Genomic DNA, 18,287 nt, shown 5'->3' with positions numbered 1-18,287 from the left:
TTACCTGAGCTGCTACAGACAGGATGACCCTGTTCTTACCTGAGCTGCTACAGACAGGATGACCCTGTTCTTACCTGAGCTGCTACAGACAGGATGACCCTGTTCTTACCTGAGCTGCTACAGACAGGATGACCCTGTTCTTACCTGAGCTGCTACAGACAGGATGACCCTGTTCTTACCTGAGCTGCTACAGACAGGATGACCCTGTTCTTACCTGAGCTGCTACAGACAGGATGACCCTGTTCTTACCTGAGCTGCTACAGACAGGATGACCCTGTTCTTACCTGAGCTGCTACAGACAGGATGACCCTGTTCTTACCTGAGCTGCTACAGACAGGATGACCCTGTTCTTACCTGAGCTGCTACAGACAGGATGACCCTGTTCTTACCTGAGCTGCTACAGACAGGATGACCCTGTTCTTACCTGAGCTGCTACAGACAGGATGACCCTGTTCTTACCTGAGCTGCTACAGACAGGATGACCCTGTTCTTACCTGAGCTGCTACAGGATGACCCTGTTCTTACCTGAGCTGCTACAGGATGACCCTGTTCTTACCTGAGCTGCTACAGGATGACCCTGTTCTTACCTGAGCTGCTACAGGATGACCCTGTTCTTACCTGAGCTGCTACAGGATGACCCTGTTCTTACCTGAGCTGCTACAGGATGACCCTGTTCTTACCTGAGCTGCTACAGGATGACCCTGATCTTACCTGAGGTGCAGTCTGGACAGAGCAGCTTGTCCTTTGGTTTCAGGGTGGATCCTAGACAGGAGAGGTGAAAGGACCCACAGCACTGACCCTCACATGGCTCCACGTCCTCTCCAGCCTGCTCACACACCTATAACAAACACAGTAACAAACACAGTCAGCAACATAGTGAACCCCACACCTATAACAAACACCGTCAGCAACATAATGAACCCCACACTGACAAGTCAGCAACATAGTGAACCCCACACCAACAAGTCAGCAACATAGTGAACCCCACACCAACAACAGTCAGACAGCAACATAATGAACCCCACACCTATAACAAACACCGACAGCAACATAATGAACCCCACACCGACAAGTCAGCAACATAGTGAACCCCACACCGACAACAGTCAGCAACATAGTGAACCCCACACCGACAACAGTCAGCAACATAGTGAACCCCACACCGACAACAGACAGACAGCAACATAATGAACCCCACACCGACAGACAGCAACATAGTGAACCCCACACCGACAACAGTCAGACAGCAACATAGTGAACCCCACACCGACAGACAGCAACATAGTGAACCCCACACCGACAGACAGAAACATAGTGAACCCCACACCGACAGACAGCAACATAGTGAACCCCACACCGACAGACAGCAACATAGTGAACCCCACACCAACAACAGTCAGACAGCAACATAGTGAACCCCACACCGACAGACAGCAACATAATGAACCCCACACCGACAGACAGCAGCATAGTGAACCCCACACCGACAACAGTCAAGTCAGCAGCATAGTGAACCCCACACCGACAACAGTCAGACAGAAACATAGTGAACCCCACACCGACAACAGTCAGACAGCAGCATAATGAACCCCACACCGACAGACAGCAACATAGTGAACCACACACCGACAACAGTCAGACAGCAGCATAGTGAACCCCACACCGACAACAGTCAGACAGAAACATAGTGAACCACACACCGACAACAGTCAGACAGCAGCATAATGAACCCCACACCGACAACAGTCAGACAGCAGCATAGTGAACCCCACACCAACAACAGTCAGACAGCAACATAGTGAACCCCACACCGACAACAGTCAGACAGCAGCATAGTGAACCCCACACCGACAACAGTCAGACAGAAACATAGTGAACCACACACCGACAACAGTCAGACAGCAGCATAGTGAACCCCACACCGACAACAGTCAGACAGCAACATAGTGAACCCCACACCAACAACAGTCAGACAGAAACATAGTGAACCCCACACCGACAGACAGCAGCATAATGAACCCCACACCGACAGACAGAAACATAATGAACCCCACACCGACAACAGTCAGACAGCAGCATAGTGAACCCCACACCGACAACAGTCAAGTCAGCAGCATAGTGAACCCCACACCGACAACAGTCAGACAGCAGCATAGTGAACCCCACACCGACAACAGTCAGACAGCAGCATAATGAACCCCACACCGACAGACAGAAACATAGTGAACCACACACCGACAACAGTCAGACAGCAGCATAGTGAACCACACACCGACAACAGTCAGACAGCAGCATAGTGAACCACACACCGACAGACAGCAGCATAATGAACCCCACACCGACAACAGTCAGACAGCAGCATAATGAACCCCACACCGACAGACAGCAACATAGTGAACCCCACACCGACAGACAGCAACATAGTGAACCCACACCGACAACAGTCAGACAGCAGCATAGTGAACCCCACACCGACAACAGTCAGACAGCAGCATAATGAACCCCACACCGACAACAGTCAGACAGCAGCATAGTGAACCCCACACCGACAACAGTCAGACAGCAGCATAATGAACCCCACACCGACAACAGTCAGACAGCAGCATAGTGAACCCCACACCGACAACAGTCAGACAGCAGCATAATGAACCCCACACCGACAACAGTCAGACAGCAGCATAATGAACCCCACACCGAGAACAGTCAGACAGCAGCATAATGAACCCCACACCGACAACAGTCAGACAGCAACATAGTGAACCCCACACCGACAGACAGCAACATAATGAACCCCACACCGACAGACAGCAACAGACAGCAAGACAGCAACATAGTGAACCCCACACCGACAGACAGCAACATAGTGAACCCCACACCGACAACAGTCAGACAGCAGCATAGCGAACCACACACCGACAACAGTCAGACAGCAGCATAGCGAACCACACATCTACAAACAGAACACACTGAAACTCCTCCCCCAACACTAGGAGATGAGCTGTTCTCACCTGACAGACAGATTCCTTCTTGGGGCCTCCTCCGTTAGTCTTCTTGGCCCCATTGGTCTGGTCTATGCTGTCACTGGGGGACTCTGGACGCTCCTCAATGCCAGAGCCCTCTGGCTCAGGACTGGCTGCTGCTCTCTTCCTCTTTTTGGTCTGGGAGGCTGCTAACTGGCTGGCTGAGTCCAGCCTCCTCTTCCTGATTGGCTTTGTCTTCTCTAGTTCTTTAGAACTAGTGAATCCTTTAACATGTGTCTCCGTTTTCTTTCCGTTTCTCTTCTTCGTGGGGCGGAGGACTCTGCTGACACAGCCTGGGGTTAGAGTTAGGAGAGGAAGATCCGACTCATCATCATCATCATGGACATCTAAAAAGGCAACATACTGGCAGTGTTTTCCAAAAGCATATGGAGTAGCCAGCCAACTAGAAAAAGGGGCCAGACAGGTTCCCACGGGCCAGCTTGGTGTTGGTGGCCTCCGGTACATTCTAATGCCTTGATTCCATCCAAAACACGCAGCTAAATGATTTAATTGAGTTTGCTTCCCAGAGAACAAGTCCTGCGGGGTCTAGTTTTGTCTTATCTTGATTATTGTCCAGTCCTGTGGTCGAGTGCTGCAAGGATAGACCTAGTTAAGCTGCAGCTGTCGGGCTGCGTGTGTGCGTATTGATGTGTAGTAAAGGTCGACCGAGTAATCAGAATGGCCGATTAATTGGGGCCGATTTCAAGTTTTCTTAACAATCCGAAATCGGTATTTATGGACACCGATTTGGCCTAATTTGTTTTACACCTTTATTTAACATTTACATTTATTTAACATTTAGGCATCCAGAGTCAAATTGTTAAGACATCAGTGGAACATTCTTATTTTTTAATGACAAGTCAGTTAAGACCACATTCTTATTTTCAATGACGGCCTAGGAACGGTTAGGGTTAACTGCCTTGTTCAGGGGCAGAACGACAGATTTTTACATTGTCAGCTCGGGGATTCAAACTTGCAACCTTACAGTTAACTAGTCCAACGCTCTATCCACCTGCCTCTCATTGCACTCCACAAGGAGCCTGCCTGTTACGCGAATGCAGTAGAAGCCCAGGTAAGTTGCTAGCTAGCATTAAACTTATCTTATAAAAACAATCAATCATAATCACTAGTTATAACTCCACAGGGTTGATGATATTACTCGTTTATCTAGCGTGTCCTGCGTTGAATATAATCGATGCGGTGTGTATTCGCGAAAAAGGACTGTCGTTGCTCCAATGTGTACCTAACCATAAACATCAATGCCTTTCTTAAAATCAATACACAGAAGTATACATTTTTAAACCTGCATATTTAGCTAAAAGAAATCCAGGTTAGCAGGCAATATTAACCAGGTGAAATTGTATCATTTCTCTTGCGTTCATTGCACGCAGAGTCAGGGTATATGCAACAGTTTGGGCTGCCTAACTTGCCAGAATTTTACGTAATTATGACATAACATTGAAGGTCGTGCAATGTAACAAGTATATTTAGACTTAGGGATGACACCCGTTAGATAAAATACCGAATGGTTCCGTATTTCACTGAAAGAATAAACATCTTGTTTTCGAGATGATAGTTTCCGGATTCGACCATATTAATGACCAAAGGCTCGTATTTCTGTGTGTTATTATGTTATAATTAAGTCTATGATTTGATAGAGCAGTCTGACTGAGCGATGGTAGGCAGCAGCAGGTTTGTAAGCATTCATTCAAACAGCACTTTCCTGCATTTTGCCAGCAGCTCTTTGCTGTGCTTCAAGCATTGCGCCGTTTATGACTTCAAGCCCATCAACTCCCGAGATGAGGCTGATGTAACCGAAGTGAAATGGCTGGCTAGTTAGCAGGGTGCGCGCTAATAGCGTTTCAAACGTCACTCGCTTAGTTATTCCCCTTGCTCTGCATGGGTAACACTGGTTCGAGGGTGGCTGTTGTCATTGTTTTAAAAACATTTATTTGACCTTTATTTTACTAGGCAAGTCAGTTAAGAACAAATTCTTATTTTCAATGACAGCCTAGGAACAGTGGGTTAACTGCCTGTTCAGGGGCAGAACGACAGATTTGTACCTTGTCAGCTGGGGGGTTTGAACTTGCAACCTTTCGGTTACTACCCTGCCGCCCCAATGTAGATATGTAGATATTCCCTAAAAAATAGATATATCGTTTCCAGCTACAATAGTCATTTACAACATTAATGTCTACACTGTATTTCTGATCAATTTGATGTTATTTTAAATGACAATTTTTATTTGTTTGCTTTTCTTTAAAAAACAAGGACATTTCTCAGTGACCCCAAACTTTTGAACAGCCATGTTCTTCTCATACTCCCTACACACAGCCATGTTCTTCTCATACTCCCTACACACAGCCATGTTCTTCTCATACTCCCTACACACAGCCATGTTCTTCTCATACTCCCTACACACAGCCATGTTCTTCTCATGCTCCCTACACACAGCCATGTTCTTCTCATGCTCCCTACACACAACCATGTTCTTCTCATACTCCCTACACACAGCCATGTTCTTCTCATGCTCCCTACACACAGCCATGTTCTTCTCATGCTCCCTACACACAGCCATGTTCTTCTCACACACGGCCATGTTCTTCCATGCTACACACAGCCATGTTCTTCTCATGCTCCCTACACAGCCATGTTCTTCTCATGCTCCCTACACACAGCCATGTTCTTCTCATGCTCCCTACACACAGCCATGTTCTTCTCATGCTCCCTACACACAGCCATGTTCTTCTCATGCTCCCTACACACAGCCATGTTCTTCTCATGCTCCCTACACACAGCCATGTTCTTCTCATGCTCCCTACACACAGCCATGTTCTTCTCATGCTCCCTACACACAGCCATGTTCTTCTCATGCTCCCTACACACAGCCATGTTCTTCTCATGCTCCCTACACACAGCGATGGTCTTTTCTAATTACGGCCATGTTCTTCTCATGCTCCCTATTCCGGCCATGTTCTTCTTAATGCTCCCTAACACAAACGGACCATGTTCTTCTCATGTTCCCTACAAACGGCCATGTTCTTCTCATGCTCCCACACACGGCCATGTTCTTCTCATGCTCCCTACACACGGCCATGTTCTTCTCATGCTCCCTACCATTGCCATGTTCTTCTCATGCTCCTACACACAGCCATGTTCTTCTCATGCTCCCTACACACAGCCATGTTCTTCTCAGGAGGTCCTACACACAGCCATGTTCTTCTCATGCTCCCTACACACAGCCATGTTCTTCTCATGCTCCCTACACACAGCCATGTTCTTCTCATGCTCCCTACACACAGAGATGGTCTTTTCTAATTACTGTGTGTGTATAGCGAAGTTATCTTTATTCCTCAGGTCATTGATTCTATTTAATAATATCTTTAACTCTGCGTCGTTGGAAACGGACCCATAAGTAAGCATTTTACTGTTAGTCTACAAAGCATGTGGCAATCCAAATGTGAGTAAATGGCCTATGCACCACGACTCTGAGTGGCTGGCTATGTGAAACACAAAATAAAATAAATAAATTTGCCAGAAAACTAGGCTAAGTTAATTTAAACTCATCATTCGTTACCCCTTACCATTGTAATGTATGTGCAAATTCACTCGAAGGAGCATCATGCTCTCTCCCCCTTTAATGTAATGAAATTTGACTGCAACCAGCTACAGTGCACACATCACACAGGTACCAGGAGGTGGAACAGACTGTCAAACCAGCAGTGTCCTCTGTCATTGCTCGCTTTGTGACTGACGGGTGACTTTCCTCTCAATAGATCGCTAAGAGATGCATATCGTTCATTCTAGCAGGAGAGGGCTCAACTTAATTTTCTGACTACAGAATTTACACTTTTAAATGAAAAGTAGCCTGGTTAATATGAAGTGGAAAAAGTCTTACCGGCTGTTTAGCTGACAACCAGTGCAAATTGTTACACTGGACACACCACTGTGTCATACCGTATAATAACTCACTGGACACACCACTGTGTCATACCGTATAATAACTCACTGGACACACCACTGTGTCATACCTTGTAATAACTCACTGGACACACCACTGTGTCATACCTTGTAATAACTCACTGGACACACCACTGTGTCATACCTTGTAATAACTCACTGGACACACCACTGTGTCATACCGTGTAATAACTCACTGGACACACCACTGTGTCATACCTTGTAATAACTCACTGGACACACCACTGTGTCATACCTTGTAATAACTCACTGGACACACCACTGTGTCATACCTTGTAATAACTCACTGGACACACCACTGTGTCATACCTTGTAATAACTCACTGGACACACCACTGTGTCATACCGTATAATAACTCACTGGACACACCACTGTGTCATACCTTGTAATAACTCACTGGACACACCACTGTGTCATGCCATATAATAACTCACTGGACACACCACTGTGTCATACCGTATAATAACTCACTGGACACACCACTGTGTCATACCTTATAATAACTCACTGGACACACCACTGTGTCATACCTTATAATAACTCACTGGACACACCACTGTGTCATACCATATAATAACTCACTGGACACACCACTGTGTCATACCATATAATAACTCACTGGACACACCACTGTGTCATACCATATAATAACTCACTGGACACACCACTGTGTCATACCATATAATAACTCACTGGACACACCACTGTGTCATACCTTATAATAACTCACTGGACACACCACTGTGTCATACCTTATAATAACTCACTGGACACACCACTGTGTCATACCTTATAATAACTCACTGGACACACCACTGTGTCATACCTTATAATAACTCACTGGACACACCACTGTGTCATACCGTATAATAACTCACCTTCTGTTTGTCACCAACTTCGCGTTTCTTCTTGGGTTGTTGGTCCTTGTCCTCATCGATTTCTAGAGCTTGTTTACAAGGCAGCTGCTTCTTCTGACGATCCTTCTCAGCTGGAAACAAGTTAGAGGCCAGATTGTGGTAAAACTACAACTGACAGACCCTCATGAGAAACATTCACCTGATCAGTAGAGACTGTGGAACTAACGGCAAGTATGAACAACAGCTTTCACCTTTAGGTTCTGCCTTCAGCTGTTCTTTAACAGGAAAGGTACCGGTACCTTTCTTAGCTAGGTGGAAAACTGAAAATGTTAGCTAATCTCTGACACATTTTACAAAACTAAACTAACCCCTACCTATAACTGACGATATAGGTAACTTACCTATAGGTGCATGTGACAGGGTGTCTAGCATGTTGGTAGTCAAGGCAACCCCTTTGGACCTCTCCCTCCCTGTCTTGGCAGGTAGTTGAGATATCAGTTTGGACCTCTTCCTCCCTGTCTTGGCAGGTAGTTGAGATATCAGTTTGAACCTCTCCCTCCCTGTCTTGGCAGGTAGTTGAGATATCAGTTTGGACCTCTTCCTCCCTGTCTTGGCAGGTAGTTGAGATATCAGTTTGAACCTCTTCCTCCCCGTCTTGGCAGGTAGTTGAGATATCAGTTTGGACCTCTCCCTCCCAGTCTTGGCAGGTAGTTGAGATATCAGTTTGGACCTCTCCCTCCCCGTCTTGGCAGGTAGTTGAGATATCAGTTTGGACGTCTTCTGTTTCTGCTTGTGAGGTTCAAGTAGTTCAGTCTCTGAGCTAGGGGAGACAAGATCCTACAAACAACAACTTCCTCAAAATAAGGACAACACAAGAGTGAAAACAGTCCCTTCTAAACACAATACATTTGGCCTGTAAATAACATAGTATTGTCAGTCCCTTCCTGTAAATAACATAGTATTGTCAGTCCCTTCCTGTAAATAACATAGTATTGTCAGTCCCTTCCTGTAAATAGCATAGTATTGTCAGTCCCTTCCTGTAAATAGCATAGTATTGTCAGTCCCTTCCTGTAAATAGCATAGTATTGTCAGTCCCTTTCTGTAAATAGCATAGTAACATAGTATTGTCAGTCCCTTCCTGTAAATAGCATAGTAACATAGTATAGTATTGTCAGTCCCTTCCTGTAAATAACATAGTATTGTCAGTCCCTTCCTGTAAATAACATAGTATTGTCAGTCCCTTCCTGTAAATAGCATAGTATTGTCAGTCCCTTCCTGTAAATAGCATAGTAACATAGTATAGTATTGTCAGCCCCTTCCTGTAAATAGCATAGTATTGTCAGTCCCTTCCTGTAAATAGCATAGTATTGTCAGTCCCTTCCTGTAAATAGCATAGTATTGTCAGTCCTTCCTGTAAATAACATAGTATTGTCAGTCCTTCCTGTAAATAACATAGTATTGTCAGTCCCTTCCTGTAAATAACATAGTATTGTCAGTCCCTTCCTGTAAATAGCATAGTATTGTCAGTCCCTTCCTGTAAATAGCATAGTAACATAGTATAGTATTGTCAGTCCTTTCCTGTAAATAACATAGTATTGTCAGTCCTTTCCTGTAAATAACATAGTATTGTCAGTCCCTTCCTGTAAATAACATAGTATTGTCAGTAACATAGTATAGTATTGTCAGTCCTTTCCTGTAAATAGCATAGTATTGTCAGTCCTTCCTGTAAATAGCATAGTATTGTCAGTCCCTTCCTGTAAATAGCATAGTATTGTCAGTCCCTTCCTGTAAATAGCATAGTATTGTCAGTCCCTTCCTGTAAATAACATAGTATTGTCAGTCCCTTCCTGTAAATAACATAGTATTGTCAGTCCCTTCCTGTAAATAGCATAGTATTGTCAGTCCCTTCCTGTAAATAACATAGTATTGTCAGTCCCTTCCTGTAAATAACATAGTATTGTCAGTCCCTTCCTGTAAATAGCATAGTATTGTCAGTCCCTTCCTGTAAATAGCATAGTATTGTCAGTCCCTTCCTGTAAATAGCATAGTATTGTCAGCCCCTTCCTGTAAATAGCATAGTATTGTCAGCCCCTTCCTGTAAATAGCATAGTATTGTCAGCCCCTTCCTGTAAATAACATAGTATTGTCAGTTCCTTCCTGTAAATAACATAGTATTGTCAGCCCCTTCCTGTAAATAACATAGTATGTCAGTCCCTTCCAGGATTCCCATGATTCTGCGATCGCATAATTCACAGCAAAAATCAACCAATCAGCGCATAGTGCAAGAGCTCGCAATTTTGACCAATCCCCGCTGAAAGAATCAAAGGGAGCTTTAGTATGGCGGTCGGCACTCTGCTAACCTTGGCTTTGGTATGGCGGTCGGCACTCTGCTAACCTTGGCTTTGGTATGGCGGTCGGCACTCTGCTAACCTTGGCTTTGGTATGGCGGTCGGCACTCTGCTAACCTTGGCTTTGGTATGGCGGTCGGCACTCTGCTAACCTTGGCTTTGGTATGGCGGTCGGCACTCTACTCTCCCCAGTCTGTCTATGGCGAGCACTGCTCAAAGCACTGAGTGCAATTTGCCAGCATTGCCGTTTTAAACTCTAAACATTTACGCGGATCACGGATTAAATCTTTCTGGATAAAAATAAATAAATTATAATACCGTTTTAAAAGTACATCTTCCTTATGACCCTTTCAGGAATAAAAAAAAAAAAATCACAATCTCTTATTAAAAGATTATTAGAAAGAAATATCGATCTTCAAATTGAAAGTGATTGATCACCTTTGAATCTATTTGGGGGTTTTTGAGAGAGAGAAGGAATGGGAGGTGCATCCGTGCTGATAGGAAGCCCCAAGCATGATGGAGAGGAGAGGTGTGTGGATTTGTTCAGGAAAATAAACACAAATGAGCACTTTAGATGTTTCTAATTGTTTTTGTTATCTGCTGGAAATCATCCTAAAACTGAGACTTTTTATTAATTTATATGAAATTAACGTGGAAAAAACATAGGATTTCAGAAAAGCTGCCGCAAAAATCAAGCATTTTTTGCCGCTGAAATCACAAAAAACTGTTGCGAAATCCTGGAGGGACAGGTATATAGACCATGAAAATTATTCTAGTTTATCCAGACCTGAGAGGGCATCTCTGTTTGTCCTTTATGAGAGACCAGGACTTTAGTCTTCTTAGTTGTTTCCTTTTTCAGTGTTGAAGTGGTCTGCTTCCGTTCCCCTTGTTTCTCAGTTCCATCTGTTGTTCTGGGGCTGCCACTCTTCTTTTTCTCCAGTGAAGTGCTGCAGTCTGTGGGGGTGGGCTGGGCCTGGGAATTGGTTGGGCTGGGAGACAGGAGGGTCAGCCTGGATAGCTCCTGGTCCGGGGTTTGGGCCTTTGTCTGCTCTGGTCCAAGGTCGAGGCCATGCTCAGCGGGACCGAGCTCAGCGGGGACATGCTCAGCGCAGCCGGGCTCAGCCTGCAGGCGGGGGTTGATGTGTGGCCCGTTAGTATCGTAGGTAAAGGTGTACTTGGCCAGGCGTTCCTCCAGGGTCAGGCTGGCAGCTTCCTTGGCCTGAGTGATGCCCACCACCCATTGGGCATGGAGCTTCCTGGGTACGGAAGAAGTGGTACTCTGGGGACAGAGGACAGTAAAACTCAGAACTACTAGTAAAGGACAGTAGAGCTCAGGCTGACAGTAGAGCTCAGGCTGACAGTAGAGCTCAGGCTGACAGTAGAGCTCAGGCTGACAGTAGAGCTCAGGCTGACAGTAGAGCTCAGGCTGACAGTAGAGCTCAGGCTGACAGTAGAGCTCAGGCTGACAGTAGAGCTCAGGCTGACAGTAGAGCTCAGGCTGACAGTAGAGCTCAGGCTGACAGTAGAGCTCAGGCTGACAGTAGAGCTCAGGCTGACAGTACATCTCAGGCTGACAGTACAGCTCAGGCTGACAGTACAGCTCAGAGGACAGTGATGACATTGCTAGAAAAGGTACATTTCCTGAAGAAAACTTGAGTAATTGAGTAAGAGTTTAAGGTTACTGTACCTTTCTGTGGAAGACCTGAGAAGATGGTTGTTTGTTGCCATGACAGAGCTCAACATATTGTTCCTCCCTACTGAAGGAGGCCATGTTCTTCTGAAAGATGTAGCCCCTCTCCGGGGTGTTCCCAAAATACTGGACGTGATATAGGATGCCAGACGTATGGCTGTTAATTGCTAAAAAAAAAATAATAAAAACATTAGTTAGAACTTCTGTGCAAAAATATTCCACTGGTTAATATTGCCATCTAAAACATGCTTTCTAGTGTCTCTTTTCCAACTAACCAAACCGTGTGTATAAGGACTTGGCAGGTAGTCTGTTCTGTTACGTGTTTTTACCTTTGTGTTTGAGGTGTGTGTTGAGTTCTGGGTCGGTAGAGACCATGCAGGGCCACCATGGGTATCCTGACACCTTGGTCCACACGACATCACCCACAGAGAACACTGTATTGACAGGGAGCTCCTCTTCCTGTCTCTGTTCCACCAGAGGACTGGCCTGCTGGATCTGAGAGGAACAGCATGCTGTCAGAAACTTCAATATTAACACTGAGGATCAGGAGGACTCTCACAAACAAGGACTCACAACGAGTGTACGATAAAGTTCTATTGAATCACAAAGACTGACAGGCACAAGTGACACTCTATGATCAACCTTTCATTTGGTCAGGGTCCAGCCCATAGAGACACAACAGTTGTTCTATGTCAATGATCTGGCCTTCTGTGTATTGAACTATAGAACCCACCTGTTGTGGTGCAGCAGTGCCCTCCTCTGGCTGACTGGCAACTGACACCTCCACAGGAACTGGGTCATGGTTAGAGGCAAGTTTGTGCAGAGGTTTGGGTTTGATGAGTCTCCTCTTCCTCCCCGCCCTACTGGCTGGAACCAGGAGGTCCTCAGTAGGCAGGTTGGGCCCCTCTCCACAGAACGTCTCGAAGCGCGCCGGCTTCCCCTTGGGCACCATCTTGGTGATCTTCAGTTTAATCTCGGGGGGAGGTGGCCTTCCTCTGGGGGCTGGGGTGGGAGTAGGGGGCTTCAGTACACTTCAGGATGGGGGGCTCGGGGGGGCACAGCTTGGGCAGCTTGTCCTGGTCTCCGTTCAGCATGCGGGACGTCAGGTCCTTCAGCCTCTCATGACTATGACCATGAGAGGCCATCTGGTTTAGAACACTGTCCTGGAGCGTCACGGCCAACTGGGCAGCTGCCTTGTCCATCAGCAGGGCAGGGTCCACCCCCAGGTCACCCCCACCCCGACCCATCCTCCCCCCCCAGGGGCTCAGATGGCTGCTTCATGCTGACTGGGTTGAGGGCCTCTGGCACCGAGGGCAGAGACCGCCCCTTACTGGTACTGTCCATCCCAGACCATCCCTTACTGTCCATCCCATCCAACTCCAGCCTCACTCAGCTACTGCACAGAGGGGGAAGGAGAGAAATAATGAGTGGTTTAGCAATGAATGTTGGATCTAGGGTGATGCAGAAAGTCTAAACTCAACACTCCAATATAACAAAACAATAGTGCAAACGAATAGTGAGTGAAAATGCACAGACGGATACATCACACACTGGACTGAAAGCTGATTAAGCTGCGTCGTAAACGCACTAAAATGGATCCACATTCAAATCTGAACAGTGCAAATTAGCTAGTAGTACAGTTAGCTACTTTGATAACATGCCAACCAACTACAGCTAGAAACTTGGTCATCTGATGCACACCGAGTGGACACTTTTGTTACAGTATATGATGTGAAATGTAGCAATCAGAAAACTTACCAGGTCGCTAAGCACTCTATAATATTTGGCTTACTTACTACTGCAATGTCCCAACATTGAATGAATGGCTAGTACATGCAAGGAACAGCTCGCTCGCTAACCACATGCAATGTGGCCCAAACCAACAGTAACGCAGCCAGAATCGCCGACCATGAAAAGACAGACTAACTAGTTATTATATTTCAACAGAAAAATTTTGACATTGCCAATCACATATCACGAATAAATAAAAGTCAATACACTTTTTTTTTTAAAGTCTCACTCTTTAGGAATATGGTAACATATTTCCCATTTTGAGATACTGACTTTGCTAGGATCTCTCATTAATGGCCCAGGTCAGTTGCAGATAGATAAAGTAGCGTCAACTAAACCATAGCAGTAGCGTCACTAAACCATGGCAGTAGCGTCACTAAACCATGGCAGTAGCGTCAAATAAACCATGGCGGTAGCGTCAAATAAACCATGGCGGTAGCGTCAAATAAACCATGGCGGTAGCGTCACTAAACCATGGCAGTAGCATCACTAAACCATGGCGGTAGCGTCAACTAAACCATGGCAGTAGCGTCAACTAAACCATGGCGGTAGCGTCAACTAAACCATAGAGTCACTAAACCATGGCAGTAGCATCACTAAACCATGGCGGTAGCGTCAACTAAACCATAGAGTCACTAAACCATGGCAGTAGCATCACTAAACCATGGCAGTAGCGTCACTAAACCATAGCAGTAGCGTCACTAAACCATAGCAGTAGCGTCACTAAACCATGGCGGTAGCGTCACTAAACCATGGCGGTAGCGTCACTAAACCATGGCGGTAGCGTCACTAAACCATGGCGGTAGCGTCAACTAAACCATAGCGTCACTAAACCATAGCGTCACTAAACCATTGCGGTAGCGTCACTAAACCATGGCGGTAGCGTCAACTAAACCATAGCAGTAGCGTCACTAAACCATGGCGGTAGCGTCACTAAACCATGGCAGTAGCATCACTAAACCATGGCGGTAGCGTCAACTAAACCATGGCAGTAGCGTCAACTAAACCATGGCGGTAGCGTCAACTAAACCATAGCGTCACTAAACCATGGCAGTAGCATCACTAAACCATGGCGGTAGCGTCAACTAAACCATAGCGTCACTAAACCATGGCAGTAGCATCACTAAACCATGGCAGTAGCGTCACTAAACCATAGCAGTAGCGTCACTAAACCATGGCGGTAGCATCACTAAACCATGGCAGTAGCATCACTAAACCATGGCGGTAGCGTCAACTAAACCATGGCAGTAGCGTCAACTAAACCATGGCAGTAGCGTCAACTAAACCATGGCAGTAGCGTCAACTAAACCATGGCAGTAGCGTCAACTAAACCACTAAACCATGGCAGTAGCATCACTAAACCATGGCGGTAGCGTCAACTAAACCATAGCGTCACTAAACCATGGCAGTAGCATCACTAAACCATGGCAGTAGCGTCACTAAACCATAGCAGCAGCGTCACTAAACCATGGCGGTAGCGTCACTAAACCATGGCGGTAGCGTCACCAAACCATGGCGGTAGCGTCAACTAAACCATGGCGGTAGCGTCAACTAAACCATAGCGTCACTAAACCATAGCGTCACTAAACCATAGCGTCACTAAACCATGGCGGTAGCGTCACTAAACCATGGCAGTAGCATCACTAAACCATAGCAGTAGCGTCACTAAACCATGGCGGTAGCGTCACTAAACCATGGCAGTAGCATCACTAAACCATGGCGTCAACTAAACCATGGCAGTAGCATCAACTAAACCATGGCGGTAGCGTCAACTAAACCATAGCGTCACTAAACCATGGCAGTAGCATCACTAAACCATGGCAGTAGCGTCAACTAAACCATAGCGTCACTAAACCATGTCAGTAGCATCACTAAACCATGGCAGTAGCGTCACTAAACCATAGCAGTAGCGTCACTAAACCATGGCGGTAGCGTCACTAAACCATGGCAGTAGCATCACTAAACCATGGCGGTAGCGTCAACTAAACCATGGCGGTAGCGTCAACTAAACCATAGCGTCACTAAACCATGGCAGTAGCATCACTAAACCATGGCGGTAGCGTCAACTAAACCATAGCGTCACTAAACCATGGCAGTAGCATCACTAAACCATGGCAGTAGCGTCACTAAACCATAGCGGTAGCGTCACTAAACCATGGCGGTAGCGTCACTAAACCATGGCGGTAGCGTCACTAAACCATGGCGGTAAACCATAGCGTCACTAAACCATGGCGGTAGCGTCACTAAACCATGGCGGTAGCGTCACTAAACCATGGCGGTAGCGTCACTAAACCATGGCGTCACTAAACCATGGCGGTAGCGTCACTAAACCATGGCGGTAGCGTCACTAAACCATGGCGGTAGCGTCACTAAACCATGGCGGTAGCGTCACTAAACCATGGCGGTAGCGTCACTGAACCATGGCGGTAGCGTCACTAAAACATGGCGGAAGCGTCAACTAAACCATGGCAGTAGCGTCAACTAAACCATGGCAGTAGCGTCACTAAACCATGGCAGTAGCGTCACTAAACCATAGCAGTAGCGTCACTAAACCATGGCAGTAGCGTCACTAAACCATGGCAGTAGCGTCACTAAACCATAGCAGTAGCGTCACTAAACCATAGCAGTAGCGTCACTAAACCATGGCGGTAGCGTCACTAAACCATAGCGTCACTAAACCATAGCAGTAGCGTCACTAAACCATAGCGTCACTAAACCATAGCAGTAGCGTCACTAAACCATAGCGTCACTAAACCATGGCGGTAGCGTCACTAAACCATAGCGTCACTAAACCATAGCAGTAGCGTCACTAAACCATGGCAGTAGCGTCACTAAACCATAGCGTCACTAAACCATAGCGTCACTAAACCATAGCAGTAGCGTCACTAAACCATAGCGTCCCTAAACCATAGCAGTAGCGTCACTAAACCATGGCAGTAGCATCACTAAACCATAGCGTCGCTAAACCATAGCAGTAGCGTCACTAAACCATGGCAGTAGCGTCACTAAACCATAGCGTCACTAAACCATAGCAGTAGCGTCACTAAACCATAGCAGTAGCGTCACTAAACCATGGCGGTAGCGTCACTAAACCATGGCGTCACTAAACCATAGCAGTAGCGTCACTAGGTAACTAGAGTAGCTGGCTGGAGTAGCTAACAAAAGTAGCTGGCTGGAGTAGGTAACTAAAGTAGCGGGCTGGAGTAGCTAACTAGAGTAGCTAACTAGAGTAGCTAACTAGAGTAGCTGGCTAAATTATCTGTCTGGAGTAGCTGGCTAGAGTGGCTAGCTGGAGTAGCTAACTAGAGTAGCTAACTAGAGTAGTTAGCTAGAGTAGCTGGATAAATTGGCTAGCTGGAGTAGTTAACTGGAGTAGCTAACTGGAGAAGCTGGCTAGAGTGGCTAGCTGGAGTAGCTGGCTAGAGTGGCTGACTGGAGTATCTAACAAGAGTAGCTGGCTGGAGTAGCTAACAAGAGTAGCTAACTAGAGTAGCTAGCTGGAGTAGCTAACAAGAGTAGCTGGCTGGAGTAGCTAACAAGAGTAGCTGGCTGGAGTAGCTAACAAGAGTAGCTGGCTGGAGTAGCTAACAAGAGTAGCTGGCTGGAGTAGCTAACTAGAGTAGCTAGCTGGCTATCTAGCCACCATTCAACGTTAGCTAACTAGAACTAGAGTAGCTAGCTGGCTATCTAGCCACCATTCAGAGTAGCTAGCTGGAGTAGCTAGCTGGAGTAGCTAGCCACCATTCAACGTTAGCTAGCGACGTGCCAACTTGACTGACATGCGCAGCTACAGCTAGCTAGCTAACGTTACATTGCTAGCTAACTCGCTATGTTAGAATAAACACGTTTATTGAAAGATGACCACGCTCGCCTTGTCCTCCCATAATTGTAGTAATGTGTTAAATTACCTGTTGAATTTCTCGAATAGTTATCAAATTTGAAAATAGTCTGTTTGAATCATCTTGAAACCCCCGATTTCATTCAACTTGAATCAAAGCTTGCGGAAACTCTTCTCCCAATCAGCGCGAAAAATACTCACTTCCGATTGGTTGGGAGGAGCGACGCGTTTAACCGGCCCTTTCAAAAATGTCTCTGCTATCTGAGATCCTTGGGACGTCCCTACCCCATTGAAGTTTACATTTTAAATGGATACGGTCAGGTAAGGCTTATAGTAAGGGTAGTGGTCGGAGTTAAAGGGGGGAAAAAATCATCATTTCTAATACCACCCCAACATCTGTGCTTTTCTGTGTTTTGTCGTAGAAAGATAGAAGGAGATACACCTTTTATGCAGTACCTGCCCAGTACCCACCTTTAGTCACTGTCACCCTGCTACCACCCAGGTACTTTAACATGCACCTTAGAGACCGCTGCCCAATGTACATAGTCAGGGATTTTTTTTTGTTGAAATGTAACTAGGCAAATCAGTTAAGAACAAATTCTTATTTACAATGACAGCCTACCAGGGAACAGTGCCTTGTTCAGGGGCAAAACGACAGATTTTTAGCTTAGCTTGGGGAATCGATCCAGGAACTTTTCGGTTTCTGAGCCAAGGCTCTAACCACTAGGCTACCTGCCGCCCCTCACTGGTATCTTTGATAA

The 18,287-nt window shown here is 46.1% G+C and overlaps 1 protein-coding gene across 1 annotated transcript in view; it reads right to left on the bottom strand.

The window, feature by feature from the left end:
• Positions 1-17,733, bottom strand: part of LOC124019748 (histone-lysine N-methyltransferase NSD2-like) — a 61,603-nt gene extending 43,870 nt beyond the window's left edge. Inside the window, 11 exon segments of the mRNA XM_046335169.1 lie at positions 712-838; positions 3,009-3,423; positions 5,315-5,601; positions 7,881-8,024; positions 10,995-11,830; positions 11,966-12,064; positions 12,227-12,392; positions 12,631-12,837; positions 12,887-13,135; positions 13,137-13,293; positions 17,597-17,733. Of these exon segments, the coding sequence (XP_046191125.1) occupies positions 712-838; positions 3,009-3,423; positions 5,315-5,601; positions 7,881-8,024; positions 10,995-11,830; positions 11,966-12,064; positions 12,227-12,392; positions 12,631-12,837; positions 12,887-13,135; positions 13,137-13,265 (2,659 nt within the window). The 5' untranslated portion in view covers positions 13,266-13,293; positions 17,597-17,733.
• Between the last annotated feature and the right edge of the window lie 554 nt (positions 17,734-18,287).

The sequence above is a fragment of the Oncorhynchus gorbuscha genome, unplaced genomic scaffold (assembly GCF_021184085.1).
Source record: "Oncorhynchus gorbuscha isolate QuinsamMale2020 ecotype Even-year unplaced genomic scaffold, OgorEven_v1.0 Un_scaffold_666, whole genome shotgun sequence".
Classification (NCBI taxonomy): domain Eukaryota; kingdom Metazoa; phylum Chordata; class Actinopteri; order Salmoniformes; family Salmonidae; genus Oncorhynchus; species Oncorhynchus gorbuscha.
The sequence above is the reverse complement of the archived record's forward strand: the minus strand, read 5'-3'. Positions and strand labels throughout refer to the sequence as shown.